The following is a 25,445-nucleotide window of genomic DNA, read 5'->3' on the forward strand; positions in this document are numbered from 1 at the left end:
TTATGTTGAATTACATTTATTTGCAAGATAAAATTTCAATCATCAATTAGTTCTCTTAAATTTACCTTTACCCAAATTTCTCCATTGCAATTAGCGCAAAATTTGATTCAATTATACTAAGTAACGATTTCTAACACGTAGAAATATTCCAGTTAAAAGAATCTCAAATTAATCTTAGTTGAACTTTACAATGGTTGCTGCAGCAACGAACTGAACTGGGAAGTTCCTCGTTAAATCTTAATATATACCTTCGCTCTCAACCAACAAATGAAAAGGTACATGTAACTTGGGATCTGAGAAACCAGCGCGTGTTGCTAAGGGTGCGCACGAGGGAAGTTGGCAACCACGCGACGGTATTATCGTGGTCGGGTTGCTAAGGTGCACAGAGAGCAGTCTTTTTTAGGGGAAGAAGCGTTTCTCAAACCCTGAGCACCTTTGACTCGCATGATGGCCATCATGTTGAGATTTATCTCCCATTCATGTATTTAGATAACCAGACTGAACATCGCCCGAAATGAGGAGACATACCCGAGACTTTTAACGACGCGTGTGCAAAAGGTGAATTCTATTATGGAGACAAATGGAAAGCTCTTTTAGCCTACCCCCACCAATTCCTAAAGTCCAACTTCAATCGTTTGTCACTCAGCTGTCATTCAGTAATGTAGTTCTCCCTTACAGCTAACTGTAACGTGTATTTACAATAAGACTAATTCATAATCTCGACTGATACACATATTCAACCAAAACTCTGCATGACTTTTCCAACTGCAGTTATTCGCTTCAGGGAACCACCAATGATAATCATTTACAGCCGAAAGTTCACCATGAAAATATTGATATTGATTCCATACTAGCAAATACTAAAACTGTAAAATACTATTATTTACAGTGGCAAACCATGGTGTGTCATCAAATGAAACATGATAGCAAAATTTAATTTTGTGGCTAATTTCCATTCCAATCCACCGTTTCCAGGACTCCTTCAACCACAGCTCACTGCAGTGGGTTGTTCAGAGCTTCGCTGAAGACAAGAGTTCTTCGCAGATTTTTTTGTAAGCCCAAGTGTCGCCCTTCATACGCTTTCGGCGTATACCTGCATGTGTTTAATACAAAAGCATTCTCAATCGGTGTTCAATGCAAGACTTGAAACATTCAAAGTGAAGATTTCTCATAACGTTCTCCTCACTTCATAACTTACCTACAAATACTGTTTCCAAGAGGAACTTACTACAAATACTTCACTTCACGATAAAATTGACCTTCAAAATTAAGTAATTTTATGTGTTTCGAAAATGATTACAATATCAAATTTAATACTTAACTTTACTCGAAGACATTCGCTTGCGATCTACGAAATCCCCATTTATGTGAATTAAGATTTTCGGTTGGGCGAGCGAAGCGGCAAAGATGATGGGATAATCGATCATACATGTACATTGCTGCTGTTCATAATGAGAAAGGAGGATTTGTGATTACATACCTATCATTTCCATTTTGGGAATAAGACAAACTTCCATTTCGAATTCGAGGAGGACTTTTCCTCTTTCGTCTATTGATTTGCATCGGAGAGTATACCTGCACAGAAGAGAGGGTAAAAACACGGAAATTATAGAGCGATATGCATGTGGACAATCGAGCACTTTTCGAACTCGCGTTGCAAAACTAGAGCCATAGAGTCCCAGGGCAAACGAAAAAATAACATGCCTCGTGCGCGAGAAAACGCTAAGAACTCGGTCTCGTCCGGTGCGAGTCTTACTGTACATCTAAATTAAGGGGGCAAGTTTCTAGAGAAGCTGTGGTGCTGCGCCGGCGGGAGAATATAGCAGGTAATTTAGTGTTAACAACTGAGTTGGAAACGTAAATTGGCCACAGTAAAGGGTAAAAAAGCTGATGTTTCGAGCGTTAGACCTTCGTCAGAGCGATCAGCTTTTTTTCCCTTTACGGTGGCCAATTTACGGTTTTCAACGAGTTGTTAACACTAATTTACTGTACATCTACCTTGTTTTGAGAAAGGCGTGAGTTCTTTTGGGCCAATTCAGAGCGTCATTCCAGATAACTTTCGACAACCATTTCTATCTATTTTTTTACATTTGGATCATTGTGCACTCAGATAGCGAGAGGACCTCATATACACACCCTTTTTCTTTGAAGAGGATGTCTCTTCCTTCCAAAACTCGTTTTAGCTCGTCGAGAACTTCATCTGAGCTTCTGGTCGAAGTTGAAGACACGTTATACAGAGCCTGTCAGGAGAAAAAGCGTGTACACGAATAAAGGTTAATTCAACGAATAACAACATAACTATGACAATTCCTACACACAAAGCGAAACTTCAGTTTGCGTAGTTACGTAATGTTTACACTGCTCTTTATTTGATACTTGGGTTCCTGAGTACAGCTCTCTCAAATCGTTTTGTAATCGATCTTTTACGAGACTTTATCACGTGACTATTCACTCAACATGGTAAGTCCCTATGAAAGACATGGGGATTTAAAAGTTCTAAAGTTCTGATTTAGTCTAAATATCGATCGAAAAGATTAAAAGTATAACAACTGTGATAAACTTGTATAAGATCTTACATTAGTTTGAATTTCCTTAGCTCCTGGTACTTTAGAAATTTGAGTGCACTTAAACCTTTAAACTTTTCGAGGCGCGAAAAATGCATTTCTGAAAAATTAGGACGCACTTCGAAGCTGAACGGGTACAAACGATTCCTTTTCGTGCACGTGCTCAGTTGTTCCTGAGGAAGCAAACTTACCTTAACCTTTCTCGGTCCATGCCCCCCAAGACCTCTCGGTGTGATTGCCTCCACAATTCTGTTCAGACTATCTTCAATACTGCCCATGATGCCCTAAAGAGCGAAAGACGGCTAGTAAGACTTCAAAGTTACCATAAATTGTCCCTGTGGAGGTGCATGTAGGTGAAATTTCTTTACTTCAGATTTCTTTCCTTCAAAGTTACCACAAATGTTCTCTGTGAAGTTACAATTGAAATTTCTTACACCCATAAATGTGAACATGATTGCATCGCACAGGTTAATGTTACTGACTTCAACGGAAAGATTAGGCAATTATCGCTAATATAAAACTGTCGATGCAATAGTTGTTCCTCCAAGAGAAACTTAATGAAAACATCAGTCAGCACTTTTTTAAAAATTCATTCGCTCGCAACAGAAATTCCCAAAGGGGCACGCCAGAATCTAACAAACTACTCTTAACTTGAAATCCATAGAGCCAGAACTGACGCTACTCAACCATTGTGAGTACCTTTAGTATAGCACTGCCTAGAACAAGATAAACAATTTACTTGCATCTAACCTCTCTCCTAAACTTTTCTAACAGAATACCAACCCTTGAACTCCATTTGCTGGCACTAGAGGGTGTGTCCACTGAACCGAATCTCTTCCTTCCGATAGTGAATGGAGACTTGAACGGCGTTCTTCTGGACGTGGCTTTATCCAAGTTTGTGTCCAGTGATTGTGACCACCTACATGCACGGTAATTAATGTTTCTATCAGTTTCCATTCCTTTCACTTATACAGCTTGCGATAGAAGTTTCGCTGGCCTCACGAAGAAGCTGATCTTCCCCCTCCCTCCCTCATATCACTTCTCAAAGGAAACTGCCTTCTGAAATACATTCAAGCTTGAGCACTCCACTCAAAGTGAAATCAATGTAATATCCATCTCCTACCTTAGTGCATGAAAATTTCCAACGATTTAGTTTCAATAAAAATTGCCAAAAACAGAACTGTAATACCTTGAATAACGGACTTACATTTTTGACTGAGATATTGGTGTTAAGTTGTTGTTACCAAAATCATAATCTGAGTGTGACATGGGTATATCTGCTGCAGCACCTTTAAAACGACAAACAAAATAAACAAAGGTTAAACAAAACAACGCACAGAGTTATAAGGAAGACAAAGAAATTTCGGATTTTTTAAAACTTTCTGCTTTGCCTTCCCTAAAAACACATATCTCACGCCGGCAGAGAAAGCGTATACACCTTTACAAGAGCTCTTGCCATTCTGCGTTGGTATAAAGAAAGGGGCCTTTTCAGATTGGTTTTCTGGAAGTTCAGTGTATTCATGCATGTAAAGAAACGTTGTCAACTGACAATCGCGACTCAAAACTCAAGTTTCAAACGGACCAAAGAATTAATCGAGAAAGTGACTTCATTCTTGAAAGAGAAATCATAACACTTGACGCACGATCTCTTTTCTATACAGCAAAACATTCTATGTATATCTCTAGTACAATTTTCACAAGACTCGGGCGTTCTCTGATAAAAGGCACCGCAAACCCTCTCGCAGCTTTAAAACAATTCCAGAGCATTTAAAATTGACGTGCAAGAGCGACAGAACGTTTCACTTGTCTTGAGCATTTGGACATTCATGTATACCTCTTGCAGGTGTTTTCTTGACGCGTGGGGTAATTGGAGCTAACGGTGGAGGCATCTCTGTGGCTTCCTTCTTGGTAGGTGTCGAGGGAACACTGGAAGGTAAGGTCCCAGCTCTGGTCTTCCTTGTTGTAGGCTCCATGCAAGGTTCCGCCTTGTTAACTTTGGACTTTCTGGCCTGATGCTCAGAGTAAGGCACTGGTTTGGGTGGGGGGAGAATGTATTCTGTGTTTTCTTTCTTGAGTACATTGGGATGCTAAGAAAAAAAATTTTGAAGATCACGTCAACTATCTCCAATCAGTACATTCTACAGTCAAACATCCCTTGGTTCACAACTCCATTAACAGCCACTTGAAACAATATCTGATAATCCTTAGACCATTAAAAGCCGTAGTTTCCTTCTGTTGTTGTTCTGATCTCTTTTGTTTATTTGTTTCTTATCCAATGACACAAGCATGCTTGCTTTGAACTGTACCTCATTTTCTTTACTCTCAAGCCTCTTTCGTGTCTTGGCCCTGCAGAAAAATAGTAATTCTATAAACACATCTGTTGATTAAGAAATAATTCAAAAATAGAACCAATTTTACAACTTTGAGATTGAATTTATAATGCTCAATATTACTCTTTACAATTTCAGTTACATTTCACAAGACTCTTACTTGGAGTATTTCGGTAGTAGTTCTTGCAGTTGACCCTTGCTTTTCTTCTTACAGAGCAGGAAATACAAGGCAGTCAATTCATCGTACTTCCACTAAAAACAAAACAGCACCTTCATAAATAACTTGAAGTTAACTCCTGTAGCCCTTTGACCCCTGAGAGAGGCTAGCATCTAATTTCTCCTAATAATATCACCCCTGAATCAAAAACTGAGGTCATGAGAATAAGAGAAATGATCACCAACTAAAGAAGCTCTTGATTGTTAAACAAATTCTCCTCGTCAGCACCTTAGGAAATGTATAGAGAACATTATGGAGAATATGCATACTAATGTTGGGTGTAAAGGGTTAAAAGGCAATTTCTGCTAACACGCATACGTATGCATGAGAACACAATTTACTTGTAAATGTACCTCCAATAAATTCTTCAACAGGGAATCCACAGGCATGTCATAATATGATGCAAGTTCTTGAAGAACATCATGGTCAGGTTTATCTTTCTATAGAGAAATTACATTCATAGTTCTAACTGAAAGTCTTTGCTACAGTAGAAACTGTGTGATGTGAATACACAATAACAAACGGTTAATCAATTTACAACAGCACATTTCAATTTGAGCTTTGAAAAACTGAAACCCAGGGTGATCACAGTGGCAAGTCAAAACAGAAAGCAATGAAAGCTCAAAGTAAAAAACAAGCAAAATGTCTTAATGCTGGAAAATATACTTGACCAGGTTGTCTTTGATCTCAGTTTTCTGTCTGATTAGTCAAGTTCAGTGCAAGTTTTCTGCACGAAAAACAAACCACGCTTAGGTAAAACTAACAGAATTACAGTTCACCTTCAACTTTCACCTGAAGTTGTGCTTTTAATTTTGGAAAAGTACAAACCTTTATGCGACTTATCCATCTGACAGGTGCAGCATAACCTTTCATCATCCATTCATGGTTTAACAGTTGCTTTATAGTGACCCTTTTCTTGGGATCAACCTGAAGAGAAAAAGAAGAGACATTTTCTACTTTTTTTTTTCCTCAACATTTTTGCAACAAAACAAAAATTGATAACAAACAAATTGTTGATAACTAAGTAAATGAAGCAACCCCAACCACAAGTTGATTCTAATCTATACAGTATATACAATTACTGTATAAAATTAAATAAATAACATAATTATGGTTTAATTTTTTAAAAAATTCAACAGAGGCTAAATATGGCAGAATGTTAGGGCACATGTCAAACAGCACAAACTTAACTTCTCAACCTCTGCTATTTAATTCAAAGGTCATGAACAATTAAGATTGCTAGCACATTTTATTTTATTCAGCACTGATAGAAGTAAAGTGAATGAAATCATTTATAAGATTTGCTGATGATTTAAATGGTGAACTCACCTGTAACAACTGGCTCAAAATTTTGGCACTACCTGAAAACCAAAAGTACATGTAAGATGTTAATATAAATATAAGTATTAGATCTCTGATAAACACTTGCAAAATATCTTATATACACTGTGCAACCAAAACAAAGCAAAAGTAAAAAGATGAAAAAAGAAATACTTAACCCTTTAACTCCCAAGATCTCGTAAGTAATTCTCCTTACTGTCTGCCATATAGTTCTTGTGATATTAGTTTTAAGAATTTGATACTGGATCAACTTATAATCCCCTAATTGATATTTTTCTTTATTCTCATTGCTTGTCTGCTTGATATTGTATTGAAATTGTAAGGAGAAATTGTGTCTAGGTCACTCACAGGAGTTGAAGGGTTAACCAGTCATATTACTACTGACAGGGGTGAATCACCTACTGATTATATGTATATTCCCTTTTTTGTGGTGTACAGGATAAACATCCACACATAACATTTACTTACTAGTTAACAATCACTTCTTCCACTGTAGATTATCCAGTTATCTCTTTTTTTTTTCCTTTTGAGTTCACCTGCCTTGTTAGTACACTAAACAGTGTAACTTATAAAATCGGAAAGATGTCCCCCTAGTCCCTTTGTTGCAAAGTAGAGTGTATTTCCAGAGAATTTGAAAAAAAACTATCCGTCACTTATTACTTTCATTAAAAATGGAACAGAAGTTTTTCCCTTGCTTGATATACATTGTAACAAATATATACGTTTCTGACTGTTATATGGTAATGGACCTAGTGGAGTCCAATATGGTCTGTAATTAAGATGCAAAAAATCACAACACTATAAGACAGGTGTCCAATTTATGACTCACTTTTTTGGGATAATGAACTGATTTAGACTCCACAGGTCCTAGAACCTTTGCAAATTAAATCTCCGAGTAAAATCATGCAAAAACAAAGTGCAAAGGAGAATAATTTGCTCATGAAAAGATCCTACATAACTACCTGGTGAAAGCCAGTCTGGAACCTCATACTCTCCTTTCTGAAAAATCAATTAAAATAAAATTTAAACAAAAAGAAAGCTAATATGGGTTTTAAAACTGAACATCTATCGTACTTAATTAACCTTAATTAAACAGCTCTAAGTCTATAATTAATAACAATGGTTTCCAAACCTGAATGAGCTTGTACAGCTTAAATGTGTTATCATCATCAAATGGCAAGAAGCCGCAAAGAAGAGCATATAATAGCACTCCCATGCTCCACAGATCAACCTTTGAGGAAACCAAAAGGAAAATTAATCAAACCATCCCAGGTGTTCATTGAGTGAAGAATATGCATTAAAAAAAGCTGCTCTTACCTCATTCCCATGATAAGGAAAGCCAGATATAAGTTCTGCAAAGAAAAGTTTTGCCATATGGTTGAAGAAGTTACAATGTAAATTATATTTAGGGATTCTTTATCTACCCATGCATTATCGATTGATGGCTGGAGCTATTTTTTTCTCTTTTTTTTTTTATTCAGACACAGAGAACATTATTCAGTTATTCTAAACTCTTGAGTCTTGTCTAAATTTCATCAAAAACAGCTGTGATATATATTTTTTTCTAGTTAACAAGTAATTTGCATTTACAGGTACATGTACACAAATGTAGATCTGGTATAATGTGCAGCTTTTTATTTTGTTTGGTTTTGTTTCTTTAATTTTCTTGGGCCTCGCCAACCAACTTTATGTTAAGTTTCCCTTGGTAATTATTACTAAGGGAAACTTAACCCAAAGTATGTTTATTCTAGAGAAAAACGTGCAAATCATAGCTGGTCTTATGATAAAGGGGCACTACATGTAGCAGGGCCTTCCAGCTGCTTTAAGAAGGGTTTTCAACAAAATCCAGTTAGTGGCAGTCTACTGCCACCTGTAACTCGTACTCTCAGGGGTAGACTATGTCTATATTTATGCACAATGACCCACCAGGAGCAGCATATGCGGGAGATCCACAACATGTGTCTAAATGATCAGTCATTCCACCTCTTGGTTTGGCAACTAAACCAAAGTCAATCAGCTTGATATTCTGCACAAAGAAAAACAATAACTTGGATCAAGAAGAATTTCATGCTCTCAACATAGTGCACAACATAAATTGTTTTGTTTGTGTGTGTACAAGAGTAGGCATGTTTTTTATTGGTCTTCTTTTTCACATGATCTAGGAATAGCTGAATTACCACACGCACTCTGATTATTCAAAATCCTATTCACTGTATGGGTAATACTTGAGGTATTTCATTTTAGAACTCTAAGAAAGTTTTATTTCATGGAACTCCTGTGTATTACCTGATCCTCGTCAAGAAGCAGATTTTCCTGAATGACAAACAATAATACAAAAACTTGTAAGTTACTGGATAAGTTCTTTACTTGCCATTTCAGTCAGAATACATTAAGTATATCACACAAGATCAGGATGAAAAAAAAAAAGTTAGAAAAAAAACCCACAACTTATTTAATAAACATGTACCATTTGAAAAACCTAACATCTTATTCAAAGATTACAAATTGACTACATGTACAGAATTGTCTGAGAGCTTACAAATTTAAATCTCCCCATTTCAAAGAAAAAAGATTATCTCACCGGTTTAAGATCTCGATGAGCATATCCTCTGTCATGGATGTAAGCCACTGCTGAAACAATCTGTCTGAAAAACCCTCTGGCTTCTTCCTCCTTAAAAATACAGTAAATAATTTAATGAATAAACAAATAATAAAAAATGCCAAATAACTTGTGACAGCTCTTACTTTAGTTCCCGAACTAATATAATAATAAATTAGCACCTAAAACATCGCATTCAATATACTGAAAAACCAAAAATATGAAAAATATTTTCAAATTGACTCTGTTTTTTAATTAATCTGTATTGTGCAAAGTATTAACCAACTCTAAAAAAATCATTTGCAGGAGTGCTTCCTGAAAAGGGAATTACAAGTCTCCCACACAGTTCATTAAGCCCCCACATAGATTGGAGAGAGACTGGGTTCAGTCCAGTAACAAACTTCAAGTGAGAGAGGAAAGGGATTGGGTGTGGAATGAGGTAGGAGGCTTAATTAAATATAACATACAGTACTAACAGTAACTCCAAAATTACAACTAATATCATTTCTGCTCATATTAGGATGAGAAGGGTTTGAGCTAGGATTTGATCACTTGGGGACAATTTGTCCCCTTAGCAAAAATTTTGGGGGACATTTTCATTTTTAGGGGGACAGACAAATTTATTTTTATAATCAACATTTTTTTTTCTTTTCACATTCATACTGTCAAGCCAACAAAAGCATTTTTTTTTTTTACCTGATCCTTGCAATTCAAGAAAAGTGATACAAACAAGAAAAGTTAAGTTATTGGTGTCAAGACTTTTTTTTCTCACATCATATTTAAACAGAGGATCAATGACTGCTTTACACAGCAGAATCTCGTCCTGGCATCTTGTAAATTTCAATTCCTTTCTTAACGAGTTGATGTACATGTGCTAATTCTTATTTTTGTTCTAGCCCAAACATCAAGGGCTGTAGAAAAGTCAAATCCTTGAAAGGTGGCCCCTCAATGTCAATAGTCATGCACACATCCAGCCTCTCAGCTTTCAATCTGTTTCTCAAAGCATTCTTGATTCAATTCTGTGCACTAAAACCTTGTTCACAGCCAGCCATATTAGTAGGCAATACAAGTGCGACTTGACAAAGCTAAATTAAATTTTGGACCTCATTGCTATGATGGGTAGTGAGCATTTTCCATAGTTCAGCAATGTGGCTCACATGGTAATGCTCTCTAACAAAGTTTCATTCAATTCTGCATTTTCAACGATTGTGTTTTTTGCTGCTGTCAATCATCTTAATGGACCTTTAAGGAACAACTTTGACGGGTTCAAAAGGTGATTGTTTGTGATTTGTGATTGGTGGATTTCAATCTATTTTTGTGTGTTTCTGTATTTCAAGGTTCATTGCTTGTGATTGTAATTATGATTGATGGCGAAAAATGCAACAGTGAAAGTGGCTTTTGAACTTTAGAGTTCCCATGTTTGTGAAAAGCGCAGTAAAGATTGCCAGGTGTGTTCACCATGCTTGGTTGAGCAAGAGACGTGCATGTGCAGTAGAGTATAACTGAAACGTGACTTTAGAATGAACTTTAAACGTGTGATAAAAGATACTCTCCAAGTCCTGTTTTAGCTTGCAATTTCTATACTGAAGTAAAACTCTTTGTGTGAGCTTCCTTTCGAGTTTTTCCCAAAGTTTTGAAGGGGACAAACTGTCCCCTTTGCTGTTTTTTTAAGGGACAATTTCAATTGCAGTGCAGGATTGGCACAATGGCATAGCCTGGCTCAAACCCTGGGATGAGTACAAAAAATATGAGCATTTCTGCTCATATTTGAGTACATAGAATAGAAAATCTTAATAATAAAACATGGTACTACAGTCTAACTTATATTCTACCTTGAGCCTATCCTTTGCTACGATGTAGTCAAACAATTCTCCACCTGGGGCATACTGAAATAATGAAATTCAGGTGATCAGTTAATCAAAGGACATTTTCAAAAGCAGAATCAACTCTCCTAAATACCAACTTCATAATATTATCCAAGCACATTTCCTCAAAAATTATCCTGTACCAACAAATTTCCACTAGCTATGCATGTTCCCAGATGCAGACTTGGAAAAAGTGTTCTTCAATGATTTTCAGTCATTTAGTTTGTTTTAAAACTCAAGGCATGTAATTTGACACCATAAATAGAATTCCTTCAATTCAACCTCTGAATTATGTGCCATCACAGCAATTAACACAGACTGGATAAGCATATGTCATTATTGTTATATATTAAATATAAAAAATACATGTAGTTAAGAGGAACATACTTCCATGACCATGAATATGTATTCATCTGTCTGGATGACATGATAAAGCTGACACACATGTTGATGACTAAGGTTCTTTAGAGCCTCTATTTCACGTTGGACTCTTGGCAGGTCAGACTAAATAATACAATAAGAAAAAATGGTCTATTAATTATAATTAAGAACTTGGCCCATTTGACCCACAGTGACTTACACTGCTGTGAGTAGAGCAAAGCACACTATAGCTTAGGACTATTGCTATTATTGCTACTCCTACATTGTATTATTACACAAATAATAATAATTAACAACAACAACAATAACAACAACAACACTGACAAAAAAATTAAATAATGGACAAAAAGGCAAGCCTGATATTCTACAGATACACTAGAAAGGAGTATATCTAGGACTGTCTTCCTTTGCTTACTTTTGAAAGCTACAAGAAATATTATGATGTTCAGAGAGAAACATGTACTGTTACTCCTTCTGGAGACTCAGTTATACATAAAGGTGTTAAAATATGATCAGAAGTGACCTTTAATGGATAGAAAATTACATAATTGTACTTACACCAAGTTCTTTCTTGTTCATGACTTTTATTGCAACCTGATGTAAGAATGACAATACTTTAACTTAATGATGAGAAACACTTTTTACAGTAATACATTTGTTTCAGTAATGGGCACTAACCAAACAAATATTGTCTCGTTTCCAAAAAAAAACTCTAGTAAAAGGACCCCAAACAAACCTCAAAATATTTATTAATAAGTAAATGAACTTGACTGGATAAAAATACAAACTATGTATTTATTGTGAGAGATCCAGTCCTTCTGTGGAATACTAAACATTTGGTAGCAAACTACACTAAAGCAGCCAAGCCAAGTCAAATTCAGGTTCATACACTTAAGATGTATACACTTCATCATAGATACAGTGTATTCAACTGGTTTGTCTATCTCAAGGGCAATCACAGTGTTGAATACATGTATGGACAGATGTACATACACATAAAGAGTACAAACATTTACTTTGCTCATAAATAAAACTTAAAAAAAAGGGGGGGAAGGGGAAAGGGAGCTCTTCAAAGTTCAACCAAGCTAATTCACATTTAAACCAGCATGACAGCTGTGTGTAATTTTAGGTGTGGTCAGATTAACCTTGGTGTTAAATGGATTCTGACTGAACTAGCCCTGGATATTTAGCAGGGTTGTGTTTACAATACATGCTTTGAGTCCTTGAACAATACAATTACAGAGTTTTCATTAACTTTTGAAGTAGAAGGGCACCCTGTAAAATTGAGAGCCGAAGGCCCGAACCTCTCAAGCTCCCTTGGGAAATTTTTAAAATGCTCCCAGAAGTGTATTTTCCTGCAATTTGGAAAAGAAATCTTGCTATGACGCATACTTATTCTAATTATAGTAAAAAAGAATGTTACCAAAAGGACGTAAAGACAGCAGAGTGGCAATAATTCTTAATAAAGAAACCACAACTTTTAGTTTGCAAGACATGTTTCGACATTCTTATGTCATCTTCAGTTGTAAATGCGATTTTAACGGTTGTACATTTGTAACGTAATTTCATATAAATTCAAATGTACAACCGTTAAAATCGCATTTACAACTGAAGATGACATAAGAATGTCGAAACATGTCTTGCAAACTAAAAGTTGTGGTTTCTTTATTAAGAATTAAAAAAGAATGATACTCTGGAATTTTTTTTTTTATTTCACTATACCGCTATAGCTACATCAAAACACTACTGTTGTTGTCAGAGCCTCCTTTTTTCTCACAATAACAAGCTAACATAAACTTGTAAACTGATAAAGGGTGTAACTGGCAAATTTTCAGCGTCAGTACAGGCTGAAGTAGATTTTCACATTTGAAATTTCTGATATGTTCTTGAATGCATTTCTTGGTTTAATCTTGAAAGAAAATTAAATTGGAAAAAAGTTTTTCAAGTTTCTTTCACTTGCTCGGAATATTTAAGCTTTGAAAGCCAAAAAAATGAGTTATTTAATAGCTAGTCAAGCACTTCAGGAAGAATGCGATTATCGCGCAGAGCCTTCTCGTCAAAGTAAATTTTATTTCCACGATCTGATGGCAAGTTATTGGTAAATTTGTGCTGAAAAATGGTTTTAATCCTGGGAAGAGTTAATATTTATTGAGGTTGATAATTTTTTCTTGACAATTTTTTTAAAAATTTCGTACTTTGAGTAGCCAGGTACTTTGTTCAAAGGAGATGGGTGCTGGTACCCAGGACCTGGCTTCTAATAAAAACCCTGCAATTATCTCAAATTATTTTATAACTTTTGAAAAACCTGTTCATTATACTTCAACTGTTACTACAATCCTTATACTGCATTGACACTGTCTAGTATGTTTTCACTGGCAAATGTGCTCATGAAAGGAGCCCTATAACTGATCAGACTCCTTTATGGGGAAAAAAGAAGCCATATAAATTTGCTTTGCTCTTAACATGTGGCTTTGTAGCTCACATGACAGGAGTGCTGAAATAGTATTGTAACTGGAGGTACATGTTAGGGTTGTTGGCTGCATTGTGAGATGAGGGTTATCATTAAATAGATCACCAGTAACTTTGTGATCAAAGGCAGAAAATGAGTATTTTTCAAAACTGATTCTTCAGTCAAGGTCTCGCTAAGAATAGTTAGTCAAATATGTCCCAGAATGTCGGAAATCCGCTTTCAGAGAGCAACACAGGGCCATGCTTGTGACATTTGTTTACCAGCATAATCCAATTTAACCAAGTTTAAACCATACATCTATTACATTTCCACATGAAAAACCCTGAGAAGATCACTGTTCATTCTCTTTATACTAACAAAGAAACCTGGGAAACAAAAACCACCTTGCTTTTAAAGGAGACGTTTGTTTCATACCTTCTCTCCCGTTTGCTGGTGAATTGCAAGCTTGACCTTTGCAAACCCACCTGAAATGAATAAAAATAGACAAAGAACTTTTCATCCCATTTAAAGACAAGAAAGTGTTGAACCATGATCTCTAACTGATTATTTAAATGAGATTTAAAAGTTGAAAAACATGATAGGGAATATTGAGGCAGCAAAAATTAAATCCTAAGTGAGCATTGTTTGAAATAATCCCTTGTATAACTGCAATCTTCCTTGATGAAAAAAAAAGCATTCACAAACATATTATCACTCTTCCTTGCTATTTCAAAACAAACTCTTTTCATGTTATTTAACAAATGTATCACAAGGTTGGTATTAAAACTGCAAAACCTTGCGATAACAACTCAATCAAACAAATCTTTCAAAAGGGAAAGTTCGCTTATAAACAAGCAAATTTCTTGTAACAAAGGCTTTAGATAAATGCTCCAAGGATTATTTTTCAAAGTCAGTTGATTAGACACCTTAAAAGTACATTATCTTGTATTATTTACATTTACGTTATCAGTGACTGAATCCTGTAGATTCTGTTTTGGCTTCATACATACTTAAGAGTAAAACAAATTAAATTGAATGTTTGTCTTTTTTGCTCTGTGTTAGATTGTTATCTTAGATAAAGAAACAAAAGGAAGGGGAATGAAAACTATAATCTTGTTTCAGAACAAAAGTAAAGGTGTCATGCAGCTGCATGGAAAAATTTATGTTAATACATGCTAATTTTTTCAATTACACGACACAACATCATTCTGATTTGACAATGTGTTCACTATCACATAGTATTAGTAGATTTATAATTTAAATTCAAGCAGACGACATTGATTTCTGAAACCATAATTTTTGAATCCAGAAATATTATGGTTAAGTGAACGACTATTTGCTAGATTTTGCGACAGTGGAGTAACTCATACAAATTTATCGCTTGTAGGACTTCGAACTCATTTGCAAATTACGGAAGTATTGACAGTGTGCATATACGGAATTTTCATTTTAAAACGTGCTTGTCTTTAGTCTAAACAAAAGTGTGTACAATTGGAAGCAAACGAGTTCTTTTATCTGCTACAGGATAGACAGCGCTGAGTCAGATCTGATTAAAAAAAAAGTAGTCTGATAACGTCCGAACAAATGGTATTGTATTTTATTTAGAAACCTCATATCCAACGCATTTCCATGCGTCGTTAAACCAAAATTGACTCGACGCTTATGCCACGCACGTAACTGAACACAATTAACATGCTCTTCGTAACATACATGTGAATATAAGCTTACCAAAAGGTGAAAAAAGAAATCGAGCTGTATTCAGAGAAGACTTGTTTTTCGAATCTTACAAAAGGCAAATAGTTTTAAGTACATTCTCAGATAAGTTTATTATTTCACTCGATTAAATGACTCCTGTCAAACTGCGAAATTTCAACCTCGCATATTGGTTTTCGAGGACAAATGTTAGTCGCCCACGTTCCGTAAGAAAGTTAGGTTTTCTAACAGCCAAAGCCGAAACAGCAGTTAAAGCAATAGCTTCCTCGATTCGTAATAATAAATAAAAACTGCCAAACTAGACAAGATAATTCTACATAGATTAATATTTGTGAAGTATATACCGACCTTCGTGAAAAATATGCAAAAAATCAAAATGAGCAATACATGCACAGTTCAGATCGTTCGTAAGAAAGCGTTAAAGCATAAACTGATAAAGATGATATTTAAATTCACGATCCTAGGAATAAAAGATCGATGAAAACTGTTTCCTTCGAATTTATTAGCCGTGAAGAACACAATGCATTCGAACGTAATTTGGTTCTTGGACCCTCAACTGAGACCGGCTGCATGAATGTCGACGGATATTTACCGAATTCCAAATTTGCAAATAACAAACTTAATTCCTTCAATTAATTTAAAATCTTATAACTCAGCCACCTACCACTTCCAATGGTTTGCCTCAGTTCGTAGTGCTTGGTAATTTGTGGAGGAAAAGCTGACGAAGGCATATTGAGGTGAACGTTAAAACCAGGAGATTCGAAGGCGAAGCTCAATTGTATTGGAACGAAATTTACGATTGTACCCAATATCAAAATGTTAACCACGCCACTCTTTGAGAACTAAACTCGCTGCTCAATAACTCCTCCAAGAGAAATCTAAAACAAGTGGAACTATAGCGATAAAACTACAGAGGAATGTTGACCACAAAATGCTCGAAGTCTCAGTTCCGATATTAGTTAAGACGACCTGTCTTCTCGCTGTGTTTCCGAGAGGATCCCATTTCAAGTTTGAATTTGGTTGATTGACGCTCAAAGGTGCGTCAACCAATCACATAACGGCATTTTGAAAGTAAATATAAATAAAACCGTTTTACTCGACTCCAGTCTTTCGTCGATCCTTCTTTGTTTTGCCTAACCGACACCTTTCGCTACCCAGCTGTGGACGCCCGTTTCATTAATAAAAATGATATCTGGTATGTTTTCCTCCTTACGATATTGGAGCGACCGCGACTTCTGCAACCCTCTGAAATCTGCTGGTATTGCAACTCATCACTTAATCTCTTATTTAATAAAAGCGGCATTTCGAGTGCTTTTATAGCGTTAAGTAGGTAAAAACGACCAACTTTGAGTCAGAGAAGCAAAACCTCGTTTTGTTTCTGCTGTGTGAGATCGAAAAACGCTTTAATCACAGACAGCTTAACCAAAGTCGAAGTAACGGAAAATATTCGCGTTGTAAAGAAATGACCAAAAATATTACTTCTTCTCAAAGGTCTTTCGTTGTCCTCAGCCGATTTGCAGCATTGCGTGATACTCTAACTTAGCCGTCGGGGTTTTTTTGGTTGTTTTTTGTTTTGTTTTGTTTTTTTTTTATCGGTATGATCTATTTTTTCAGCATCACTGGCCGTTTGCATTCGCGTGACCTCCGCTCAGCTCAGGCCTGTGCAATGGGGAAAAGGACGAGATGGCTAAGCAGGTTGAGTGTCCAGCGTCTAGCCAAGAGGCAGGTTCTCATTTTTAGCGCTGCAGCACGAGTATATCATCAGCTGCGAAAAAGTATGAGGTCTTGAACAAAGCGAGCTGCTTAGAGGTCTGCAAGGAGTGTGGCACTCCATGCTTGCTCGCGTCAATCTAAATCTGTCAATAGCCCTAATCGTACTTTCCTTTATAAGTGTTATCAAATGGAACCCTTCTGTCACACTTTATCTGTGAATTGATATTTTATTTTCCCGTTCCGTAACATGCTTATCTGGTGGTTGTGGGTACGCCTCGAGGCATTTATCGCATTAAAGCTTAGAAAATAAGTAATAAAGCCGCGAGGGCCCTGGGGCGGAATAATGGGAGAACGTCGAAGGCTATTAAAAAAAAAACCACCCTCTTCGAAGGCGATCCAAAAGAGGCCATTAGCTTCGAAGGCTATCCGTTTTCGGACGGAAGTACTTGTGAGGGTCTTGTGAGCAAGAAAAAGAAAGTTGGCTTGTACTTTCCAGTTGATTAGTCAACGTTTTCACTGATCCGATTATGCAGTTCGAGGTCGGGGTCGACGATAAGCCAATTTTGCACACAGATTATCAAACCACCATTTCCTACTCCAGAAAATACTGCTGTGGTGAATTCGAATTACGTGAGTAAACTGCTTGCCAGGACTAAGTCGGTAGTTGACCAAACATTAAAGGTGTATCGGATAAAAAGCCACGTCAATCAAGTTCCCTCCTTAATGTAGTGGTCAGAATCATCATTTTTCGGTACAGAAGGATGGGTTTTGGACTGTGTCCGGTGCGCAGCCCAACTGATCCAGAATTTCCCACAATAAATTTTTCCCTCTCAGAATGAAATAATATTGTACTTCGAAGAAACAAAACAACAAGGAAAACGAGAACAATAGCACTATTACTGCTGCTGCTGCTGCTGCTACTGCTACTACTACTACTACTACTACTACTACTACTACTACTACCAATACTACTAATATAGCCGAGCCTAAAAGCGGAGCTCTTGTTAGTTCATTTTTTAGCCCCTAACTCAATAACAATAATAAAAATAGTGAAATAGAGCCTTTGAATTTTCAAGTATATATGGTTTATGATACGTAATTTGAATAAAAGGGATGTTACAAGAGATTCGATCCCCTCGCAACAGCCCATATTTCATTTGTTTATAAAAACGGGAAAAAAGAGCTTAGAAACAAAAACAACCTCAGCCAGATCTAGATATTATCGTGACATGTTTATTAATCCCTACACAACCAACAATCTTCCACCTAAAAAACCAAGAGCAAAAGATCGCTTCATAGGAGGCGCCAAAATTTAATATCGTGTAACTGAAGCGTGTAGATCAAAGCTAATTTTTTAAGGGTTAGATAAACACACTGACGCAAAACAAAGGAACAAGATTTCTGTCGTATGAAAAAAAAAAATGATAGCGTTAATAAGACACAAAACGTGTTGTCTCTCTTAGTAATCCGAGTCGTTTGGATCATAATACGGATATCCAGTACAGCACCTCTCAGAGTCCGTGCCCGATCCTCCAGACTTTTTGGGGTCATCTGAACCATCCGAATCGAATCGATTGTCGTAAACATCGTCGGCGTATTCCGAAGTTTCGAAATTGTTGTCGGAGTAGTCGGTTTCGCTCGAACAACCTGTGCTATCGTTCCTTCTGAGAGTTTTGGCAAATTTCTTTTTTGCTTTTCTTTGTATTAATTTTCTCCTTTCGGGGGAGTTCGAAGATCTATACAAGAGTAAAACAGAGATGAATGTATACTCAGCATAAACACTAAAAGCGAGACAAACCGATGAGAGGAAAGGACTTAAATATTCAGGAAATTTGAACAGTTAAACAAAGCAGTCAATAAACGGTGAAAAGCATTGCAATTTTAAATTAACCTGGATTTCATTGGCATTCCTATGTCAATGCAGCATAACGTGAATTTGAAAACTTGGAAAGTAATACATGTATGCATCGATTGGAGTGTTTTTTCTTGAGCCGAATCGTTTTCTTTGGGTTGAGATATCTTTCATTCGTGGAAATTGTTCTTGTTTGGTCTGAGAACATTGTTCTCGCCCATGCATTAACGTTTTGCGGGAAAATCTTCTCAACCGTGAAAACCCTCGATTACTGAGAATAATTCGGACAATTCACGACATAGAAAAATAATATTTACACGGTTTTTGTTATTACGGCCTTCTGAACTTTGAAGTCAACAAATATTCTTAGTACTTTAGCCGTCCCAGTTCTTGGTCATCGTTGGAGATACCCATTTAGTTAGATATGAAATAAGAAGTTCTAAACCTGAACGAACCAACTTGAAGTAACTTTACCCTTTCTCCAAATGAGGAATAACAAGAAAAATAAACATCAAAATCTTTTTCAAATTTGAGTATACACTACAGAGTGCACTTCACCTGAATAAGTTGATCATATCTACGGCCTTGAAAGGATCGGTTTTCTTGGTTGTAACATCACTGCTTATATCGCCATTCTTTAAGGCACCAGTTTTAACACGTAAGGGAAAATACAGGACAAGGATCATCACCAACAAGCAATGAACGTCACCCATTTGACAGTGAGCTTTTTTGATCTCTTTATATAGCTAATGGAAAGGAACAAAACACGAAAAATGTTGAATAAAATGTAGAAGGTAAGTTCTAAGAACTGATTGATTATTTAACCGAGAGATTGCACTTTCTTGGGGTTTACCAGCAGGTAATAACCCGCGCATTATGTCGAGGAACAACGACAGAAGTATTTAAATCACGAGTTGAAGGCAAACGAGTTCGTCACATACTGTATATGCAGTTCCTCTACAACCAGTTCTCTTGCAGTCAGGTAGCTGCAAAAGGCTCAAGTAAGGGTACTTATATATGTAGAAGCATCATATTGCAGTTACAGCGTAGTGCAGACGGAATTAAACGCTGAAGAAGAATATAAATCTGTGTTTCACATATTCAAACTAAAACACATATAAACAAACAACACTGGTAATCAGTGAAATCAAAAGAATGAAATTGCGATATTCGCACGGGGGATCGTAACTCAAAAGCGAGCTTGGATTTAGAGTGGTAAACTACTGCAGAACTGTACCATGATTTTCACGAGAAGATAAGTCTAACAAACCTTGCTTTAGATAACGCTTGCACAAGCCAGAGCTACGAAGAGGAATTTCCTTATCGAATAATTACAGTAACCATTTATTTATTAAGGCTTCGGTTGCCTGGAAGTGGAAATCCTCCCTGAAAACGCGTCCTTGAGTCTGACCAATCAGGGCAAATATTTCTGTAGGTCCCATTTCATGAATGTCACTTGCGAGAATTTAATAATGACAGGCTGAAATTCATGTTCAAAGTAAGATTTGGTTCACTCAAATTCTCAGCTGGTAAACATAGTCTGAGGGGCGGGGAAGCCAAAGCATGATCTTATGCGATTTGCAGAAAGTTTCTTTTTGTTAGTATACATCAACAATACGGTAGTACAGTGTATCAGTGGTCGCGTCACACATTTCAGGGTCAGTTTACATTTTCTTGTCTTGTCAACAACGACAAAACGCCAATCTATCTCTGTCATTTCGGACATTCTTTTCTTTTTAACTGCGAAAGGTTCACGGGCTCTCCTGGGGATAGTCGCCCATCTTTAAAAAAGTTGGTTTCAGACTACACATATCGAGTTTCTTAGCCTCTTTTTAAAGCTTATTTTGATTACTGCAACAACCACCTTTTCTAATTAATTTTTCTTAGTTTTCGCCATTCTCAACAAACCCATTGATGAAACATACGTGCCCTTCAAAATGTATTTGCTCTCTGCTCCGGAATCATATTAAAGTGACGAGTGTCAGTTGATATTAAAAATAAATAAGGCTGGTTTGAAGCTGAAAAGACAAAAACACAGTGTTTAATAGAAATGAATAAATATATCACTAAAATGCAGGATTGAATCGCCTTTGGATGAGTTCGATGTTGAGTCTTTAATCGCTCATCATTGAATATATTCTGACATCTTGCTCTATCATATGTTCTTAACTAAGTTCTTGATCATACTGCCTTTCTGTCATAATATTTCTAGTGCCTATTCCCAGTTTCCACAGAATAGTCCGCAAATATGATTGAGATATCAGTCTCAATTTCCTTTGGAATCTTTTCCCTAATTAAAAGTAATTGCAATCTTGGAAGAAAAAGGAACCATCCACCATATCAATCATATCAGGTCAATAACAATTAACGCCGGGAAGAGATTAACACGGGTAATGCTGACGTCTTAAACCTCGTACTCAGGTCAACCGCGTTGATGGCCATGTGAAGTCCAAGAACGCAGAATTGCTTTATATTTTAATGTAACCATACGTTAGAATAAGAGAACTAGGAGTCGCTGTCTTTTTTCCATACTTTTTTAGCTCCTATGTAAGATCATTACTTTACGAAATTGCATAATCCACTGTCCCTTCCGACGGGATATCCAAAAACAGTTCCTAAGTAGGATGGAGTGTTGTGTACCATTGACGATAACCAAAAGAAAATAAAGAGTTCAGACAGCTGTAGTCAGGATGTTAGCTGACAAGTGATAATTTCTCTAAAGTAAACTTCAGTCTTCTGCCACCCATGAAGTCAACGTTTTGTATACTTTCTATATCAAAGATTTCTTTTTATCTACAAAACTCATCTCCACATAGTCTTTTGCTATATTGCTTTAACTAAGAAGATCATACATAAACTAAAGGTTTGCATTTATGAAAACCTCTTACGAAGAAGATTTCTTCCAAAGAGACTATCCACAAATAACTGAGGAGAAATTGACATATCGAAAGCGCTGACACAGAAACCACCCTCTCGGAGCCATAACTTTCTCTTGTGGCCATTTATTTTATTCAAACATGGCATGGTACATAACAATTTATGTAAGTTACGATAATAAAGAATTATAAATTATACTCTACTCTCGAATTTATTTTTTATTGAAGAGTTGGCTTCTAAATTCTACCTCTTCACATTGTATACAGGTATGGCTTTAGGCCAACAACGATTTCTAGCACTTAAAGCGTTTTTAAGCAAGATTATATTGCAGACACCCTCGACTCGGAATCTTTCTAATATACGCAAACCTCCCTACAAGAGTCGTTTAAAATACAAACCAACATTGCGGTTATAGTTGAGGCACGAAAAAAAAAAAATGATGATTAGTGCGTCGACGCGAAGAAAGGGAAAAGTGATCCAAATGATGCCACGATCAACTCGTAGACATATTGTGCAGAATGTACTATATTTGATTATATATGCAGTGATTGCACAATGAGTGTACTAAGGAGCAGATGATCCTTTGATTCCAAGAATCAGAGTTGAGCCGTCATCGTCTCAAAAACTCGTCCCAAATTGATTCAACCTACTTAACAATCGATCAGCCATCTATGATAAGATGCTGGCTCTCCCCAGACACCTGGTGCCGTACAAGCGCCACGAAATTTGCATATTGAGTCCCTACATCTCTCTTTTCTGAACTTCATATACCCGAGGATAAGCCTACTTCATAATTCAACTCAACTCAGATCCCTGGAGGGTTTTGCAGCTCAATCTCATAAGATAAGACTTGTTGTCGGATTTCGACTTACTGAAAATGTTTTCATGCACTTATTTTGTTTTCCTGTCTACTCAGCTTCATTTATTGTTCGGCTGAAAAGTGTTTAATCTAGGTCTATTCCTACTCTGCTGATAATATCTCGATGTTTGATTGGTTTAGATGTGACTCGTTAAGGAAAATACAGCATAAGGATCAAAAGGAGCGAGAAGTTTCCTTTTCTATCACCTTGCAACTATGGAGATTTTTGAAAGCCACACAGTTTTTCGAAACCTTGTACCTTGCTAAGTGAAGAACTTTCTTTTCCCCTCTTTTTTGACTTGTGCCACGATCCTTTCCATCGGCACATTTATAAAACTTTTTTTTTTGCCATGGTAAAAAGGTAGCTTTCTAAACTATCTTCCATTTGACTGCCTCAAGGTTTTGCGAACAGTGTCTAAAAGTCCTATATCTAACATTTAATAGAAGAAAAAAATCACTCGTCTTAAGTTGTGCCCTTTCTAACTTATGTTATTGATGTTTAGGGCTGTATATCGTAAATATATGACGATTCGCCGCACATGACCGTTCGCCAACCATAAACGACCGCTCGCTCTGACGAAGGACTAGCGCTTGAAACGTCTGCTCTTTATGGTGGCCAATTTACATTATCGACTCAGTTGATAAAACTAAATTATATCGTAGATGAAGCTTGTCCTTTTTATGGTACCCAGATTATTTGCTACCTTATTTCTTAGCGAGTTTTACCGAAATGGACAGATACTGATGAACATTACGGTGAAAGATTCATGCATTTGTTACAATCTAAGTGTTTTAGAGAGTGATCCTCAAACGACACAATAGGCGATAAATGAGTGAAACCGAAAGTAAGGCTCTGGTGGGGGGGTCAAGCAGCTCATCAGAGCCAATCATTCTGCAAGACCTCCTTTTTGGAAATTAAAAATATGCAAACATTCAGCTTAAGTCAGTGAAGGATGGAGGCAAATGAATCTCACCAGCGTCAAATCAATAAGCTTATAAACGGTCAACTGCTAAAGCTTGGAGGGCACATTATACCGGTGACTATCACTTTCCCCGGTTGCCAGGCGCTACAACCCTTATTTGAACTTTCTCAGCTTGAGCTTAGAACTCAGAGATATATCAGGCTGGAAAAGGTTTCTTATCATGATTTGAAGGACCGAGATTATAGATCAAGCTGTACTCAAGTTTTACATTCTCCCCCAGATCTATGTAGCTTTGGTTCCCCTTGTAGTAGAGGACTGACTCAATGACATATCTATTTAGGAGAATTAACTGAATTAAAAAAAAGAGGCTTCGATTATGAATCGGTGAGCTAGTGAAATAATCAGTCAGTTATGACAGCCAAACTGATAAAGATGAAATACCCCGCACTAAGTTTCGAATTCGATTCTGCTGCCTTCGCAGATCTTTACTCCTTTGTTTCACCAAACTAGTCATGTTTTTGCTCGAAACTTTAGCTTCCAATTTGATTCTCCTTAGGCTCTCAGTTTCGAAATTTTCAATTTTTGACAAGTCAATGTAAATCTAGTAAATTTACTATTGAGGTCTGTTACTCTCCCACAGTATTGAAAACCACAGCAACGTCACGTAAGTAAGTAATAATTTACAAGCATTGAGTTTTGTAGTGATGTTTGAATTTCACCGAATTCTGTCCTAGTGGCTATGCTGGGTTCGTTGTAATTGTGGAAGTAATTCAGATATTGAGGAAACTATATTCAAAGCTGTGCTTGGAGATACTTTAATAAATTCGTAGGGTAATGATATACATCAAACAGGAACACCGCGAGCATTTAGGTCATGAGATAAAAGTTCTTGGGGAGGGAAGATGATGATCTGATTTTATCATATCACAGAAACCCATTAGGATGGAAATATAATCAAATAAAAAAATCAGTAAAAACAAGAAAAAAAAACTTGTACTTCAATTCTTTCGCTCTTCGACCCCTAAATGTTAGTCAAAGGAATCACTCATTTTAAAATTCAAAATGATTCCATGTGGTTAGATCAATGGTTAGAGAAAGCCGTGTAGTTTTCAAGAGAAAATTAAATAAACTGTATGAGCAGAAGAGGTATGAAAAACGAATTTGCAAGGTATCAAGGTGACATCTCTCCTAAGTAACAATTAGGCGCGAAATAATTTCCCAAAGAAACTCTGCAGGGATCGAAGCCAGTTCACACAAAATGTTGGCAAACTAAGCTGGGAGTGTTTTGGTCCGAAAGGTCATGGTTGAGAAGAGAATTTCTCGAGAATATCTGCTGATAAAGCTATTCTCAGTTTCGGGGTAAATAAATTTCTCAGTTAATAATACACACGCAAAAATTTCGACATACTCATCGGCTGAGAATTTGTTAATTAATCCCAAAAATTGCAGTAAGTCGAAATCAAGACCTTAAAGTTGAAATCAAATTGATTGACAGGTGGGTTGCGAAAGCACAAAACAGAAAAAAATAGCGAGTGAGGCGCGAGCAACAACGCTCTAATTCAAAGTTTGATGCAGAATGCTAAAAACAAAAAACGAAAAACAAAAAAAAACTGGCCAAGGGTCTGGCTTCCAAAATGGGCAAAGAAAGTATGAACCGGGGACCCAGCATTTAATTGTTGAAGAGTTTTACGCAACACTTTGTGCTGAAGACGAGGAAGACTAAGTGCATTATCGCTTTTGTTTAATGGTTCGTGCCGTCGAC

The 25,445-nt window shown here is 36.6% G+C and overlaps 2 protein-coding genes across 3 annotated transcripts; both read right to left on the reverse strand.

Moving 5' to 3' along the window:
* LOC113674111 (maternal embryonic leucine zipper kinase) lies at positions 1 to 16,659 on the reverse strand. Its single transcript, XM_027190587.2, has 23 exons — positions 16,124 to 16,659; positions 14,182 to 14,231; positions 11,856 to 11,891; positions 11,304 to 11,420; positions 10,884 to 10,937; positions 9,034 to 9,123; positions 8,739 to 8,765; positions 8,379 to 8,478; positions 7,770 to 7,804; positions 7,585 to 7,683; positions 7,415 to 7,451; positions 6,441 to 6,472; positions 5,940 to 6,038; positions 5,465 to 5,551; positions 5,055 to 5,146; positions 4,871 to 4,910; positions 4,399 to 4,651; positions 3,772 to 3,853; positions 3,348 to 3,483; positions 2,756 to 2,848; positions 2,137 to 2,240; positions 1,481 to 1,575; positions 1 to 1,093 (listed from the first exon to the last, which is right to left on the reverse strand). The coding sequence occupies exons 1-23, from the start codon at positions 16,188 to 16,190 to the stop codon at positions 1,011 to 1,013; spliced, it is 1,908 nt and encodes a 635-aa protein (XP_027046388.2). The 5' UTR covers positions 16,191 to 16,659; the 3' UTR covers positions 1 to 1,010.
* A 1,726-nt stretch (positions 16,660 to 18,385) lies between these two features.
* Positions 18,386 to 20,552, reverse strand: LOC113674110 (uncharacterized). 2 transcript variants are annotated; one of them, XM_089191738.1, is made up of 3 exons: positions 20,295 to 20,552; positions 19,583 to 19,770; positions 18,386 to 18,908 (listed from the first exon to the last, which is right to left on the reverse strand). In XM_089191738.1, the coding sequence occupies exons 2-3, from the start codon at positions 19,735 to 19,737 to the stop codon at positions 18,632 to 18,634; spliced, it is 432 nt and encodes a 143-aa protein (XP_089047864.1). In that variant the 5' UTR covers positions 19,738 to 19,770; positions 20,295 to 20,552; the 3' UTR covers positions 18,386 to 18,631. The 2 variants fall into 2 exon arrangements, with proteins under 2 accessions (XP_089047864.1, XP_089047865.1); XM_089191739.1 differs by lacking the exon at positions 20,295 to 20,552 and adding an exon at positions 19,966 to 20,091.
* Positions 20,553 to 25,445: the final 4,893 nt, after the last annotated feature.

Source organism: Pocillopora damicornis, chromosome 13 (assembly GCF_964200805.1).
Source record: "Pocillopora damicornis chromosome 13, jaPocDami1.2, whole genome shotgun sequence".
Lineage (NCBI taxonomy): Eukaryota > Metazoa > Cnidaria > Anthozoa > Scleractinia > Pocilloporidae > Pocillopora > Pocillopora damicornis.

Excerpts from the sequence above, each read along its gene's own strand:
- LOC113674110 (XM_089191738.1), bottom strand. The coding sequence starts at position 19,737 with ATGGGTGACGTTCATTGCTTGTTGGTGATGATCCTTGTCCTGTATTTT. Across the intron at positions 18,909-19,582 it reads GATATGATCAACTTATTCAG|ATCTTCGAACTCCCCCGAAA; the intron begins GTGAAGTGCACT and ends ACTCTTGTATAG.
- LOC113674111 (XM_027190587.2), bottom strand. The coding sequence starts at position 16,190 with ATGCCTTCGTCAGCTTTTCCTCCACAAATTACCAAGCACTACGAACTG. Across the intron at positions 9,124-10,883 it reads TAGCAAAGGATAGGCTCAAG|GAGGAAGAAGCCAGAGGGTT; the intron begins GTAGAATATAAG and ends TGTATTTTTAAG. Across the intron at positions 3,854-4,398 it reads CAAGAAAACACCTGCAAGAG|GTGCTGCAGCAGATATACCC; the intron begins GTATACATGAAT and ends GTCGTTTTAAAG.